The 17174-nt window shown below is 33.9% G+C and overlaps 1 protein-coding gene across 2 annotated transcripts in view; it reads right to left on the bottom strand.

Moving 5' to 3' along the window:
- The window catches only part of KIAA2026 (KIAA2026 ortholog), a 140307-nt gene that overhangs the window by 37373 nt on the left and 85760 nt on the right, over window positions 1–17174 (bottom strand). Inside the window, exon 5 of one of the 2 annotated variants that reach the window (XM_004781968.3) lies at window positions 14748–14837. The exons of the other annotated variant lie outside the window; for it this stretch is intronic. Within the exon in view, the coding sequence (XP_004782025.1) occupies window positions 14748–14837 (90 nt within the window). The remainder of the gene's footprint in view (window positions 1–14747; window positions 14838–17174) is intronic. 2 annotated transcript variants of the gene reach the window in all.

Here is a 17174-nt window from a genome sequence, read left to right as displayed (position 1 = left end):
ACAGCATGGAGGTTCCTCAAAATGTTGAAAATAGAACTGCCCTATGACCCAGCAATTGCATTACTGGGTATTTACACTAAAGATACAAACGTAGTGATCCAAAGGGGCACGTGCACCCGAATGTTTATAGCAGCAATGTCCACAATAGCCAAACTATGGAAAGAATGTAGATGTCCATCAACAGATGAATGGATCAAGAAGATGTGGTATATATACACAATGGAATACTATGCAGCCATCAAAAGAAATGAAATCTTGCCATTTGCGACAACATGGATGGAACTACAGTGTATCATGCTTAGCAAAAGTCAAGCGGAAAAAGACAACTATCATATCGTCTCCCTGATATGAGTAAGTGGTGATGCAACATGGGGGCTTAAGTGGGTAGGAGAAGAATAAATGAAACAAGATGGGATTGGGAGGGAGACAAACCATAAGTGACTCTTAATCTCACAAAACAAACTGAGGGTTGCTGTGGGGGAGAGGGTTGGGAGAAGGGGGGTGGGGTTATGGACGTTGGGGAGGTTATGTGCTTTGGTGAGTGCTGTGAAGTGTGTAAACCTGGCGATTCACAGACCTGTACCCCTGGGGATAAAAATATATGTTTATAAAAAATAAAAAATTATTAACAATGAAAAAAAATTACTAGCAGTATCTGAGGGTAGCTTATAAATAAATTAAACTCATATGTATGAAAACATAGCAGAAATCAAATTAACTGTAATAAGTATATTAATAAACTAATTATTTGACATTCTCCTTAGTCTTAATAATATTAAATGAGAAGGGAGTATTCACTTTTTTTTCTTATTGCTTACCTAAAGAAACTATCTCTATACTCATATATCCCTGCATATTCAGTTTTAGGGTTAAAACATTACATTCATTTTGTTGGTTTACAGTCCCTTGAAAAAGAGCTAGTTTGGGTGTATAGTGAAATATATACATATTAGCATGGGAAAAGTTAAAAGTTATTTTAACACTGCCAGAGATTCTAATAGGAACTAACACATGCTAGTATTTTCTCTCACTCATTTTCACTTGAGAATAATTTAATAGAAAAAGAAACAATTTGTACTTTAAAGATACCCCATACTGAATGATATTTCCATTATATTTCTAAATTAGCATTTAACTAGATAGCATGAAAATAAACAACTATACCAATGATTAGAATTTGTTACGAACTTTGATGTCATTTAGCTCTGTAGAGAGGAAAAAGTGTATGACAGATCGTATTCCTAGTAAGGTAGTCACTAAAAGGAAAAGAAATCCAACAATGTATGTATACTAATGGTATACAACGACTTGCATTTACAAATAAAGAATCCTGAACTGGAAAATAACCACTGGCTAAGTATTTGAATTTGACCCTTTTCAGTAAATAGGTGGTAGCAAATAAGCTGACAAAATTTGTAAATCTACACCTGATGTATCAGAAAGGTGGGTTCTCAGGCAAGTCACTGCACAATCTAAATCACTAAGTAATGCTACGTTTGGTATCAGAGGAGCACAAAAATTCCATGTAAGTGACATGAAGATTGGGGATATCTTAACAAGGACAGTAACCTACTTATTTTCACTTTCTCAGGCTCTATCACAAAGCCTAGCACAGAGTGGACCCATAGAAAGTATTCAAACTGCATAAGTAAATATATTAATTAATCGAGGTTTTCTCCTTAGATGCAATTTTTTTTAATTGAAAGAAGTAGGTCTTTCAGATTTTCTTTTTTTATAAATTTTTTATTTATTTTCAGCGTAACAGTATTCATTATTTTTGTACCACACCCAGTGCTCCATGCAATCCATGCCCTAATACCCACCACATGGTACCCCAACCTCCCATCGCCCCGCACTTCAAATCCCTCAGACGGTTTTTCAGAGTCCATAGTCTCTCGTGGTTCACCTCCCCTTCCAATTTCCCCCAAGCCCCTTCTCCTGTCTAATGTCCTCCCCATGTCCTCCATGCTATCTGCTATGCTCCACAAATAAGTGAAACCATATGATAATTGACTCTCCCTGCTTGGCTTGTTTCACTCAGCATAATCTCCTCCAGTCCCATCCATGTTGCTACAAAAGTTGGGTATTCATCCTTTCTGATGGAGGCATAATACTCCATAGTGTATATGGATCACATCTTCCTAATGCATTCATCCGTTGAAGGACATCTTGGTTCTTTCCACAGTTTGGCGACCCTGGCCATTGCTGCTATAAACACTGGGGTACAGATGGCCCTTCTTTTCACGACATCTGTATCTTTGGGGTAAATACCCATGAGTGCAACTGAAGGGTCATGATATGAAGATATGCCACTGCAGGGTCATAGGGAAGTTCTATTTTTAATTTCTTGAGGAATCTCCACACGGTTCTCCAAAGAGGCTGCACCAACTTGCATTCCCACCAACAGTGGAAGAGGGTCCCCTTTCTCCACATCCCCTCCAACACATGTTGTTTCCTGTCTTGCTAATTTTGGCCATTCTAACTGGTGTAAGGTGATATCTCAATGTGGTTTTAATTTTAATCTCCCTGAGGGCTAGTGATGATGAACATTTTTTCATGTGTCTGATAGCCATTTGTGTGTCTTCATTGGACAAGTCTATGCTCATATCTTCTGCCCATTTTTTTTTTTTAATATTATTGCCTGTTTTGTGCGTGTTGAGTTTGAGGAGTTTTTTGTAGATCCTGGATATCAACCTTTTGTCTGTACTGTCATTTGCAAATATCTTCTCCCATTCCGTGGGTTGCCTCTTTGTTTTCTTGACTGTTTCCTTTGCTGTGCAGAAGCTTTTGATTTTGATGAAGTCCCAAAAGTTCACCTTCACTTTTGTTTCCTTTGCCTTTGGAGACATATCTTGAAAGAAGTTGCTGTGGCTGACATAAAAGAGGTTACTGCCTATGTTCTCCTCTAGGATTCTGATGGATTCCTGTCTCACATTGAGGTCTTTTATCCATTTTGAGTTTATCTTTGTGTACGGTGTAAGAGGATGGTCAAATTTCATTCCTCTACATATAGCTGCCCAGTTTTCCCAGCACCATTTATTGAAGAGACTGTCTTTTTTCCACTGTATATTTTTTCCTGTTTTGTCGAAGATTATTTGCCCAAAGAGTTGAGGGTCCATATCTGGGCTCTCCACTCTGTTCCACTGGTCTATGTGTCTGTTTTTATGCCAGTACCATGCTGTCTTGGTGATCACAGCTTTGTAGTAAAGCTTGAAATCAGGTAGCGTGATGACCCCAGTTTTATTTTTGTTTTTCAAGATTTCCTTAGCGATTCGGGGTCTCTTCTGATTCCATACAAATTTTTGGATTATTTGCTCCAGCTCTTTGAAGAATACTGGTGGAATTTTGATCGGAATGGCATTAAAAGTATAGATTGCTCTAGGCAGTATAGACGTTTTAACAATGTTTATTCTTCCGATCCAAGAGCAGGGAATGGTCTTCCATCTTTTTGTGTTTTCTTCAATTTCTTTCATGAATGTTCTCTAGTTCCTCGAATACAGATCCTTTATCTCTTTGGTTAGGTTTATTCCCAGGTATCTTATGGTGCTTGGTGCTATAGTAAATGGAATTGATTATCTAATTTCCCTTACTGTATTTTCATTGTTAGTGTATAAGAAAGCCACTGATTCCTGTACATTGACTTTGTATCCTGCCACATTGCTAAATTGCTGTATGAGTTCTAGTAGTTTGGGGGTGGAGTCTTTTAGGTTTTCCATATTAAGAATCATGTCATCTGCGAAGAGAGAGTTTGACTTCTTCATTACCAATTTGGATACCTTTTATTTCTCTTTGTTGTCTGATTGCTATTGCTAGGACTTCTAATAGTATGTTGAACAAGAGTGGTGAGAGTGGGTATCCTTGTCGTGTTCCTGATCTCAATGGGAAGGCTGCAAGCTTTTTCCCATTGAGGGTGATATTTGCTCTGGGTCTTTCATAGATAGATTTGATGAAGTTCAGGAATGTTCCCTCTAACCGTATACTTTGAAGCATTTTAATCAGGAATGGATGCTGGATTTTGTCAAATGCTTTTTCTGCACCGACTGAGAGGACCACGTGGTTCTTCTCTCTTCTCATATTAATTTGTTCTATCACATTGATTGATTTGCGAATGTTGAACCATCCTTGTAGCCCAGGGATGAATCCCACCTGGTCATGGTGTATAATCTTTTTTTTTTTTTTTAATTTTCTGTTTTATAATTTTTTTTAATTTTTTATTTTTTATAAACATATATTTTTATCCCCAGGGGTACAGGTCTGTGAATCACCAGGTTTACACACTTCACAGCACTCACCAAAGCACATACCCTCCCCAATGTCCATAATCCCACCCCCTTCTCCCAAACCCCCTCTCCCCAGCAACCCGCAGTTTGTTTTGTGAGATTAAGAGTCACTTATGGTTTGTCTGGTGTATAATCTTTTTAATGTGCTTTTGGATCCTGTTTGCTAGGATCTTGTTGAGAATCTTAGCATCCATATTCATCATTGATATTGGTCTGAAATTCTTCTTTTTGGTAGGGTCTTTGCCTGGTTTTGGGATCAGGGTAATGCTGGCTTCATAGAAAGAGTCAGGAAGTTTTCCTTCTGCTTCAATTTTTTGAAACAGCTTCAGGAGAATAGGTGTTATTATTCCCTGCATATTCTCAGATCACAATGTCTTCCAGATTTTCTGAATACATGATGAATAAAATTTTTAAATTAAATTTATTTATTTTCAGAAAAACAGTATTCATTATTTTTTCACCACACCCAGTGCTCCATGCAATCCGTGCCCTCTATAATACCCACCACCTGGTACCCCAACCTCCCAACCCCCGCCCCTTCAAAACCCTCAGATTGTTTTTCAGAGTCCATAGTCTCTCATGATTCACCTCCCCTCCAATTTCCCCCAACTCCCTTCTCCTAACACCCCTTGTCCTCCATGATATTTGTTATGCTCCACAAATAAGTGAAACCATATAATAATTGACTCTCTCTGCTTGACTTATTTCACTCAGCATAATCTCTTCCAATCCAGTCCATGTTGCTACAAAAGTTGGGTATTCATCCTTTCTGATGGAGGCATAATACTCCATAGTGTATATGGACCACATTTTCCTTATCCATTCGTCCGTTGAAGGGCATCTTGGTTCTTTCCATAGTTTGGCGACCGTGGACATTGCTGCTATAAACATTGGGGTACAAATGGCCCTTCTTTTCACGACATATGTAGCTTTGGGGTAAATACCCAGGAGTGCAATGGCAGGGTCATAGGGAAGTTCTGTTTTTAATTTCTTGAGGAATCTCCAGACTGTTCTCCAAAGAGGCTGCACCAACTTGCATTCCCACCAACAGTGGAAGAGGGTTCCCCTTTCTCCACATCCTCTCCAACACATGTTGTTTCCTGTTTTGTTAATTTTGGCCATTCTAACTGGTGTAAGGTGATATCTCAATATGGTTTTAATTTGAATCTCCCTGAGGGCTAATGATGATGAACATTTTTTCATGTGTCTGATAGCCATTTGTATGTCTTGATTGCAGAAATGTCTGTTCATATGTTCTTCCCATTTTTTGATATGTTTGCCTGTTTCGTGTGTGTTGAGTTTGAGGAGTTCATTATAGATCCTGGATATCAACCTTTTGTCATTTGCAAATATCTTCTCCCATTCCGTGGGTTGCCTCTTTGTTTGAATAAAATTGAACTCTCAGTGACCTGAGTCATCATTATAAATTACTGTTACATTTTAATAAAGTGACTTTAAGCACTGTTCAAATTTCTTTATGATCTATATTTCTTTTTTTTTTTTTAAAGATTTTATTTATTTATTTGAGAGAGAGAGAGAGAGCACAAGTCCGGAAGGGGGTGCTGGGAGGTGCAGAGGGAGAAGGGAACTTTCACTAAGCAGGGAGTCAGAGGCAGGGCATGATCCCAGGACCCTGGGATCACAACCTGAGCCAAAGGCAGCTCCTTAACTGACTGAGCCACCCAGGCACCCCTCAAATAATTCTTTTTATGAAAGTTTCCCTGTTGGGATTCAAACTATGCCAAATTGTAATAAATAGAAACACTTGGCACTATTAACAAGGGTTAAAATCTATTTCTTAGCTGAGTATTTATAAAATGTTAAAAAAATACCCAAGGGATAAGATTTGCCATAGATAAATGTGGATAATTCATTCAGTACTAACTGAAGTTTTGTCTTACCAGTCATAAATTGCTCTGGTTCACATTTCCTGTCATCTAGCTTTTATATAATAGCTATTATTTTGAGCATGTCAGTTAGTTACCATTTGATTCTACATAAAATGCATGTTACCTACCCCTCCACCCTATTTCCAAACATATAAACATGTAATTAAGGGAAGTGAGCCAAGTGTCTGGAGTGTATGGTGACTTCTGAATGCTTGAAAAGAAAAGATTAAGTCTTTTATAAAAGGACAGATGATAGCCCAACTCACCTAGATTAAAATTAAAAATTTATCACCAGTGTTGGGAATAAAATCTTAAGCCCTTACATGAATTCTTTGAGGACAGGACTTTGTTTTAATTTCAGATCCAAATTCCTGGTACTATACATAACATACAGAAGGCACTGAGGAAGTACTTGCCTTATGAATAAGACTTGAAACTGTAACTAACACAGGTAAAGAAGTTTATTTTATCTGTTGTACATGACTTCCAAAAGGGTGTTTTAGTATTTTAAAAGCTTTAAATACGGCTATTTAAAGACAAAGTGATTTTTCCCCCAACAGCTGAGATTGTTTTCAGTTTTGTTAACCAGTAGTTTACCAGTAAATCTAGAATAAGAAAATGATACAGGCGCGCCTGGGTGGCTTAGTCAGTTAAGCATCTGTCTGCCTTCGGCTCAGGTCATGAATCCCAGGGTTCTGGGATCGAGCCCCAAGTTGTGCTCCTTAATCAGCAAGGAGCCTGCTTCTTCCCTTCCCTCTGCTGCTCCCCCTGCTTGTGCCCTCTCTGTCACATAAATAAATAAAATCTTTAACAAAAGGATATATATAATGATGTAACTGTAAAAAACTAATTTTAAGGATAATTTAGAGATTACTACAACCATATCTACAAGAAAAGGCATTAAATAAAGTTAATTAGGGCATATTCAGGACTCTAAATGTATCTAATACTTCTTACACTTTAATAGATTTTGTACTCTAAACAGTGAGCTATAAAATAATTTTGATTTGATACCTCATTGTGAACACATGGATATGGAATGGAGAGAGGAAGGAAAAATCCCATAATCCTTCATTATAATAAAATTTCTGTTATAGGTGTTAGAAAGTAAGATTAATGTATAAATAGTCCCTTTGTCTTATATAAGCTTATACTATATGCAATTATGTTTTGGGGTTCTATATAATTTCATGTAAGCTTTAAACATAGTTTGGCTATATTTTTCTATTTATCTCTTTCTATTCCTTACTATTTCTTCACTTTTTTTTTTTTAAGATTTTATTTATTTATTCAACAGAGAGAGAGATCACAAGTAGGCAGAGAGGCAGGCAGAGAGAGAGAGAGAGAGAGGAGGAAGCAGGCTCCCTGCTGAGCAGAGAGCCCGATGCGGGCCTCGATCCCAAGACCCTGAGATCATGACCTGAGCCGAAGGCAGCAGCTTAACCCACTGAGCCACCCAGGCGCCCTATTTCTTCACTTTTTAAAGACACATTATATCACCTTTCTAAAAATAAACAAATACATATATAATCATGTTAATTGTAACCACTTCATTTCCTATACAAAGGAAGATAAAGGTAAATGATGAACATCTTTGAGAGAGGCCATAAATCATAATAAATTGAAAACAGCTGGATATAAAGTTAAGAATCTTTTTTTAACTATCTAATGGAATCATAAAAGGTAAAGATGAATATTAACATTCACAAATTTCACTAGTCTGAAGTAGAAGTATATCTAATATACTTCTATCCAATAAAGTACTCTCAATTATGGGATTGGGTGTCTGATTTCATTGATTTCTACCCAACTTTCAAAACATTTTCTCCCCATAGTAAACTGGCAGCAGCAGAAAAGTGAGAGAATAGGGCCCTTAGCAAATACAGGCTTATGTTAGGGTTTTGCAATTTCCACACATCTGACATTTGAAGCCAGATAATTTTTTGTTGCAGGGCCTTATCATCTGCCTTATAGGATCACTGTAATGTAGGATACCTTTGGCAGCACTGCAGGGCTCTATCGATTAAGTGCCAGTACCACCTCTTCAATAACCAAAAATGTCTTCAGACATTGCCAGAAGACTTCTTGGGGAAGGGGGTGGGGTTGGGATCATACCGGATTGGTAACTAGTGGCTTATACAGAACTCTGTGACCCAAAAATGGGATGTCACCATTTGATCCAAGCTTCTGATATCTCTGTTTGATCTTTCTAATGTACAGCCTTTGGTTAGGCAAGAGACATATCATTATTATATGATAAATTTAAATTATTTTAAGAAGATAATAAAGATTAATTTTCTTCATTACTTCAATTCCCTTCCAATTCTTTTTAATTAGTATTTTTATATATTGTAATCATTAGGCTCATCTTATTTTGTGTTCTTAAAAAAATTTAACATTTCACAAATACTTCCATATAGTAACAATGATCTGTAAATATTTTATTTTACTAGCTATATGATATACCACTGTGTTAACACTGTTTGGTTAGTCATCTTCCCACTATTGGACATAGAGGCTTTTTCCAAATTTTCACTATTAGAGGTAGTCTGCTGAACACACCACTGTGTAAATTCTTTTTTTGGGAGGAAGGGGGCATGAAATGAGGAAAATAAAAATTAAATTCCAAACAGGATGAAGATCAAAGAGCAAGGCAGTTTTATAACTTTTTTAACATATTGACTGTGATATTTATCCTAAGTGTTGAGTTATCTAACTAACAAAAGATGTATTAGAAAAGAAAAAAAGTCTTGTACTTTAAATTTTAGTTTCTTTATATTGATAAGACTATCATTCATCATTATACAATCCAGACAAAGCTTCTTTTCTTATAAATAATATCTTGTACTTTTTGGCCAAATTGTTCACGCTTTTCCTTTATATCCAGTTTCTTTATGGATTTCTTCTTATTAAAGAAAAATAGGTTGAAACCTATTTGAAAATCTAAAATATGACATAAGACATAAGGAAATTAGGCAGATATCGGAAAAAAAAGGGTCACATGTAAAACTCAGAGATACTATCACTTGTTATAAGCCTTACAAAATTTTCCAATTTTGATTATTTAGAGAGTAATAATGTCTAATAAATTTCAAATACAATAGGATCAGGCAAATTTATCAATATCTTGGTTCTATCTTTCTGGAAAACTAATACATTTCCTCAATTTAAACAGATATTTTCCAAATAATTAGGCAAAATGCAAATTTTATCTCTTGACTAAAACCACAAAAATAAAAATGTTACTATGATTTCTCCTTTAGCTAATTAAAGAATCCTATCATCTCAATGATAATGAGAAAGACAAAATTTAAAAACTGTCAAACTATATATTTCTATTATCTCAACCAGATATCTCACTTTAAACAAATCTCAGGTAGAAAATTAGATATGTAACACTTTGGATCCAAAGGATGCTGAGCCTTTTCTGAATAAGTTTCTACATAAAGTAATGGTACCAAGTATGCTAGAACAAACTCAAGAAAACTAAAGTATTTTTCTCCCCTTACATTATTAACTATAAATGAGATTAGCTGCCTTACAAGAATAAGTCAACAATCTAGATTTTAAAAGACTGTAAATCTTCTAATACAATGAGTAGCTCAAAACCTCCAAGAGGTTAGGAAAGCTTTTATAATGACATGCTGACAAGGGTGAGGAGTGGGATAATTCTTCCTTGTTGCTTTGGTAGGAAAAACTACCTGGAAAGGCCCTCCAGAGAAGAAATCTTCTAAAGAAGTGAGGTGTGTGCACAAATTCATGTTAAATCCTCTATCACATAGATATTTCTATCTTTAGCAATGGCATTCATGACAAACAAATGTCTATATGGAATACATCCCCTTTTTATTGGAGCCGCTTTGATACATATAAAAGTTGGTGATAAGTAACAAAATTGCTTTGACTCTAAATACTGTTTTAGTTGTGACAGTGATAACTTCTTATGAAGATCAAAATTAATACTCTATTTGTCTGGTAATAGTGAAGGAAGCCCACAGGAAATGTATCACAAGTTCATGCACTTAATTTCTTAATTAATATTAAGAAGACTCTCAGGTCCTTACTATGAGTCCAATTCTTATTGGACTTAAATAACTTAAATATTGTTACTTGTTTTGCAATTCACAGTATATCAGCTAGGGCAAATACATGCACAAAAACAAGAAACAACAGACAATGAGGAAAGAGAACAAAAGCAAAAAAACAAACACACACCTTCAAAATATATAGCATAAAGGTCTTTTGGTAAATGTTTAATTAGAGTTACTGATATCAATAAATTTTTAGAATATGAGTATACTTATGGATATTCATAATGATCCTTGACTCATCAAAAAAGGGTTAAAATTTTTTTCAATAGAGTAAAAGGAGGCACAGAAGTTTGTCATTCAGTAATTAAAATAAGAAATTAAAAAAAAAAAAAGAAATATCATCCTAACGTTCAGGTTTTGGTTATCTAGAAAATTCATTAAGTGAAACACCTTATTTCCAAATGATGGCAGACAAATTAGTATTTAATATTAGTATAAACATCCAGTAAAGTTATTCTTACAACTAACATCTATCATAATCAGTATTGGTTTCCATAGAAAAATAAGAAATGATACTAAAATGTAAACATTTACAGTCTATCGCTACCATTAAGCTTTGTGGTCATTATAAGCTATTCATGAAAAAACCTTTTAGGCAGTTTAAAGGGGAATAGTTTATATGTTAGTAATCTCATTAAGATTATCCCCATTAAGTATAGCCCCAAGAATTTCTATTTCTTGAGGAGCAGAAAACATATTTTAAAACTACTAACACTGTGTGTCAAATATACTAACGAAAATCAGAATCACATTACCTATTATCATATGTGAAACCTCAATGTGTGGAAATTTGGCTGAAATTTATTCATCCATCATGTTTATTTACTGTGCATCAGTTTTGAAACTATGTTTTGTATAATGTATTCCTAAGAATGCTTGAACTTCAAATATATTACTATTTCTTACAAAGCATAACATGAGAATTTTAAAAGTCAAAAAAAATTGTTTTAGGGACGCCTGGGTGGCTCAGTTGGTTAAGCGGCTGCCTTCGGCTCAGGTCATGATCCCAGCGTCCTGGGATCCAGTCCCACATCAGGCTCCTTGCCCGGCAGGGAGCCTGCTTCTCCCTCTGCCTCTGCCTGCCTCTCTGTCTGCCTGTGCTTGCTCGCTTTCTCTCCCTCTATCACAGGCAAATAAATAAATAAATAATAAATGATCTTAAAAAAAAATTGTTTTATACATTAATGACTTTTTTTGCAACAGAAGAGAAAAAAAATGAAAATTTATGTTGTATCTACAGTGAATTAAAGACAGTCCTCATATTTGTGACATTTTAAGAATTTATATTAAACTAACAAATTCCATTGAATTATTAGAATTTGTTGGCCAATATAATAAAAATTGGGAAATAGATTAGTATTTACAAACACATAATTATGGTCAACTTACTGGACAAAAATATTTAGACACATGATACATAAAACTTTAGAGGCACATTGATATTGGAACAAACTGAATAAATATATTTGTTCTTTTTAACCACTGAATTGACCCTTAATCACCTGTGAAAATATCTAAAGAAATTAGCTGAATTCTTTCCCTAACCTTGGCTTAGGTCTATCTTGGGCTATTAGTAACTTAGTCTGTATTGTCCAAATCTCAGTGGACATTCCCAAGTGAATACAAAAGAAAAAAAAACACCCACCCAACCAAACCAAACAAAACAAAGCAAAAACAATAGATTAAATCTCCAGTTAAATTAAAAGTGTAGAATCACTGTTGCTCCTGCCTTTCTTAGAAGAATCTAAAATGTCAAGTGTAGAGATGAAAGAGTAATATAGGTACACCTGTTTGGAAATTATTCAAAGACATTTAGTCATAAAATGACTGTTCATAAGATGATGACTGGACCACCATCTGCTACTTAAACCTGTATGTTCATGAAAGTGCGGAGATAATACCAGGTACTCCAGTAATATTTTCTTATTTTGAATAATCATACAAAAAATGGAGCTCCTCAGCAAGTGCTTAAGAGAAATTTAGTATTTAAGACTATTGTGTATAATAAGCAATAGATAGATAGCCATCTGTTTAACCAGAGAATGCTATTTTTTTGAGTTAAGTAGGTTTAAACAATATGTAAATAACTTGTTAGTGTATGTATTATTAAAAATTAAATAAATGAATTGAACACGAACACTTGTTCATTTTTGTAAGATATTAAGTTTTCCTTTAAACTTAAAATGTGTTATACAATTCTGAGAATCTGAGTGTGAATGCTGATGAAATGATTTTGAAACACTGTAAAATTTATAATAAAGGCTACTGCTAATACTGTCTATAAAAAAAAGACAACAAAAAAACCTAATATGCGGGGTGCCTGGGTGGCTCAGTCAGCTGGGTGTCCAACTCCTGGTTTTGGCTCAGGTCATGATCTCAGCATTCTGGGACTGAGCCCTATCTTGGGCCCCTGCCTTGATGATGAGTAACAAATTGCTTTGACTCTAAATACTGTTTTAGAGTATTTAGAGCATTCAGCACAGGGTCTGCTTGTCCCTCTCCCTCTCCTCCTCCCAACATTTGAGCTCTCTCTCTCAAATAAATAAAATCTTAAAAAGAAAAAAATAATATGCAAATTCTAAGAGTCATGGACAAGTTAAAAATTTAGAGTCACAAAACTTAATCAATTAAACCCTGTATGTAACCTAAAATTTTCTTATAAACATGGCTTCAAAGACTACAATGTTAAGTATTTGAAATCTATGTATTCTTTCACTTTTTTACTTGTTCCTGTGAAGGAAGGCAATATGCTTATACCTTGGAATATGGAAGTTAGGTAGAAGACTTTACAGGAAAACTCTAGGATCCTTGAAGAAGTCTTTTGCTTTTACAATACAAGCTATAAATTAAGTACATTATGCATAAAACTATTCATTAAAAACAAAAATCCCTAATTTATAATATGGGAACAAGTTAAGATGCATACATTATGTTTACCTGCAGCATAAAAAACAATTAGCAATTTATTTAACTAAGTTTCTATTTAGACTCATGAAGAACAGACAACTCACTAAAAATAAACAGCTTCTGCAAAAATTGTAAATAACACCCTGGTTAAAAGACTACTCTTTCCTATTAAAGGACAGAATCAGTCCTTTATGAGCATATAACATTAAATATATTAAAAACAGCTTTGTTGAGGAGAAAATATTCTAATATAAATATTGTTTGGGAAATACATCACAGAGATAAATTTTAAAACAGCTGGTGTGCATATGTGTACACACACACAAAGAATACATATATACATATGTGTATATATAAAAAATATGTATGTGTATATATACAAAGTATACATACATATATATGAACATATAAGAATCTAATGAGGGTCTAAACCATTTTTAATGGAAATATTTCTAAAATATATATAGTTTTCTACATTCTAGGATTATATACTTCAATATAATGTTTTCTTGTTAATTGATGGTTATCACTATGAACATTTTTCTATTCTACCTCTTATATTATATCAATATTTTCAAGGATATCACATGAAACTTCTGAAATGCCTGACTCTGTTTTATACCTATATTAAATAACCTCAGAAAGTTGTATTTTTATGGCACTTAAGTCTCTTTCCTTCAGAGTGCTACCAATAAGTCTTTTCTAGAGAGCAGATAAAATTACTACTACAAATCTGCTGAAATGCAGCTTGCTATTTCACTATCCTTATTTTATACATAATTCTAGATTAATAGGTTCTGAGCAAAGACCTAAAATTGAGTGGCTTCATGGCATTCCTAAGGCATAAAACCCAGGGATTTTTAAAATAATGATTGGTTTTCTGCAGTGTTTAAAGCCTCCCTCGTTTATTTACTGGTGTATAACTGAGTTTTGAATTTGCAGTATCACTGAATGTCAGCTAAACAAGTATTAGTGATTTAATGAATTACATAATTGAGTGTTTTAGCAAGTGTTAAGTGAATAAATATAATGCCTTTATATTCTATTCCTACAAGAATAAAAAATGAAGGTAAAATTGTGAATTTAGAATATATAGTTAAAGTTTAAAAAAGATCTTCAGCTGATTGAGGTGTTTTAAAAAGACATACTGTTAAGCATGTATCAAAAACATCTGGGGCAGGACTAAACAATTTGTATCTGTTATTTATATCACAGTTATTAAAATCTTTATTTTACTAAGCAATAAACTTTCATTAAAAGCATATAATTATTAATAAAGAATATCTGCAACGTAAGCATTTCCCAAAATACTACCAGTCAGAAAACAACCAACCAGTATAATGGGAAATACTTAAAACTATACCTGATATAAACCAGGCAAACAAAATTAATTTACTTGCCTTGGTACCATTTTTGTTATGAAAAATGAAAACTAGACCACACAGGAGAAACAAAAGGAACAGTGTTTCTATTTTTCATTGCAATTTTTTATGTAATCCAGGAGAACAAGACTTGAAAAAAAAGCAGGAATAAATTTTAATGCTGATAATAATAGACAGAACTTTTGGATCAACACCTACCGATTTTTTTCTACTGTTTTCCAGATCTTTGAGTTCATTCTCGATTTTTGTGATTAATTCCCTGAGTTCATCAAGATTAGTGCAAATAAGCTAAAATAAAACACAAAAACACAGCTTGATAACACATAATATAAAACAACCAAAATGTGGTAACAGAAGTTGTTTTAACATATACTAAATTCACAATTATTTGTATTTGTAATAGCAAAAAGCAAAGAAAGCCCCACAAGTTTATATTTTAAAAGATACAATTTTTATAATGCATGAACTTCAGGCTTAGGATAAAAATAGCTGAAATTTCAACACTGGTGGTTTCATACCACACTTCCCTGTTCTCAGCTTGCTTTATAATCCAGATACTTTCTTAACATTATTAACTTTCAGCCCAGAATGACAAAGATCTGGAAACTCACCCTAGATTTCACAGGTTACTAAATCACCTTTAAGAAATGCTTCATCAGGCAGTCTCCTAGTTGGTGAATAAATGCACCCCTGGAGAACTGTCATCATACCTTTGATTTGGTTCGCTAATTATACAATTAAAATAATTATACTGCTGTTGGCATTGCTAAGAAAGAAGGATTTCCACTGTCTGTAATATATTCAAAAAAGTAAATGAATTTAAGTACCCATTCTTAATATGATCTTAGTAATCTTTAATAAAACCATTGCTACAGATAGTTATCTATTTTCCTTCATAATTATGTTCATTTTACTTCACCTTGGTAATACTGGCAAATGGCCAAAATAATTGGGTTTTAGTTATGAGCAATCAAATCAAATTATGAGTTAATACAAACTAGTTTGTATTAACTACTAAAGCTTTAAACAGTGAAGTGTCAGCAACAACCAAAATATTAATTACTACGTTTTAGTTCTTAAAAAAATTAGTTTTTCCTAATATATTTAACTTTTTTCCTAAAATAATTTAAGCTCATATTTTTAAAAAATCTGTAACGAAAAAGAAATAGGTTTCTAAAACAAACAAAAAAAAAGACGAGCACATAGAGAGGAAAAGTTTTAGATTAATCAAAGTCTTGTAAATGTTTATACTGTGATAATTAAAAAAAAATACTATACTTAGAAAACTATTAATTTACCATAAGATTATATCAGCCCATGTTTGTTACATTCATGAATCTTTGTGTAAGGGTATTGTTTTCCTAAAAGGCGTATTTCTTGTATAAGAAAACAAAAACAACAAAAGAAAAGGGGGTTACAACAAGATCATTTCTAGTGACTACTGTGACAAAAATGGGAAAGTAGGGCCCCTTTCAACTTCCTATATAATAGCATGTGAAATCACAGGGCATTTGATCTACATAAATGACAATATGGTTCAATCTAATAGGTTAAGAAAAATTATCACAGATATTATTTTAATTAGTATTAAAATTATTATTGGAAATGTCTACATAATTTCAAACTCAAAGAACTGACAATGCAGAGAAAATACGCATTTAAGAAACCCAAATTAAATAATTCCAGAGGAGAAAACAGTACATAATGATGTAGTAGAACAGTGCTGCTGATATTTACTGTAAAATACATATGCCCATTTGCCAAATCTAGAGTTATGGAAGAAATGCTGGTGAGCAGTGGACAAAACAACTATGGAAGTGCCTCTGGAACTTTGTAATGTCTTCCACTTCTATCTTGTTGTACCTACATCAGGTTTTTTGTAAGAGCTCAGTGGGAAATAAACTTCTCATTGTATAATCTGCTATTTTGATCAGCAAATTATATGTGCCACAGAACTAGCAGATATTTACATGCCATTTCACTGAACTTGGTGCACTAAATATCACAACATAGATTTCTCATTTGCACAGATGGCAAATCTCAGAAGAATTTTCACTTGTATCTTAGATGTCTTATTATACAAGGAATAAGGGTACATTTTCTGTATATAGTTTGTAGAAACTTAAGAGTAACAATGAAAACATACACCTCTACAACTAGACACACTCTAAGACAATTAAAATCTTTCAATTCATGGAATCAACAAATATTTATATTCTATCTAAAGGAAGAAGAACACAGTTCTGACGTCAAACTGAATGATTTCCACAGCTTAAGAGCTATATGGCTATATAAACCAGTACTTTGAAGTGGCTTACCTGGTTAGTAAGTAAATCAGTGCTTCTCAAACTTTAATGTGCGTAAGAATCACCTGGAAATCTTGTTAAAATGGAGTTTTTGATTTAGTAGGTCTGAGGTGGGACCTGAGATTCTCATTTCTAACAAGTTCCCAGGTATGGGCTGCAGATCATACTTTTAAGCAGTAAGGAACTAAATGATTATGAATTCCAAATTTTCATGGCTCCTGAAATATTCTGGTACTATGTAGCTAAGGAATATGAAGATTCAAAAAGACTAATTTCCAAACAGCGGATAAAATGCTGAATTAAATGCACAATGATAAGA

The sequence above is a fragment of the Mustela putorius genome, unplaced genomic scaffold (genome assembly GCF_011764305.1).
Source record: "Mustela putorius furo isolate JIRA1106 unplaced genomic scaffold, ASM1176430v1.1 tig00003944_pilon_pilon_pilon, whole genome shotgun sequence".
Classification (NCBI taxonomy): Eukaryota; Metazoa; Chordata; class Mammalia; order Carnivora; family Mustelidae; genus Mustela; species Mustela putorius.
The sequence above is the reverse complement of the archived record's forward strand: the minus strand, read 5'-3'. Positions and strand labels throughout refer to the sequence as shown.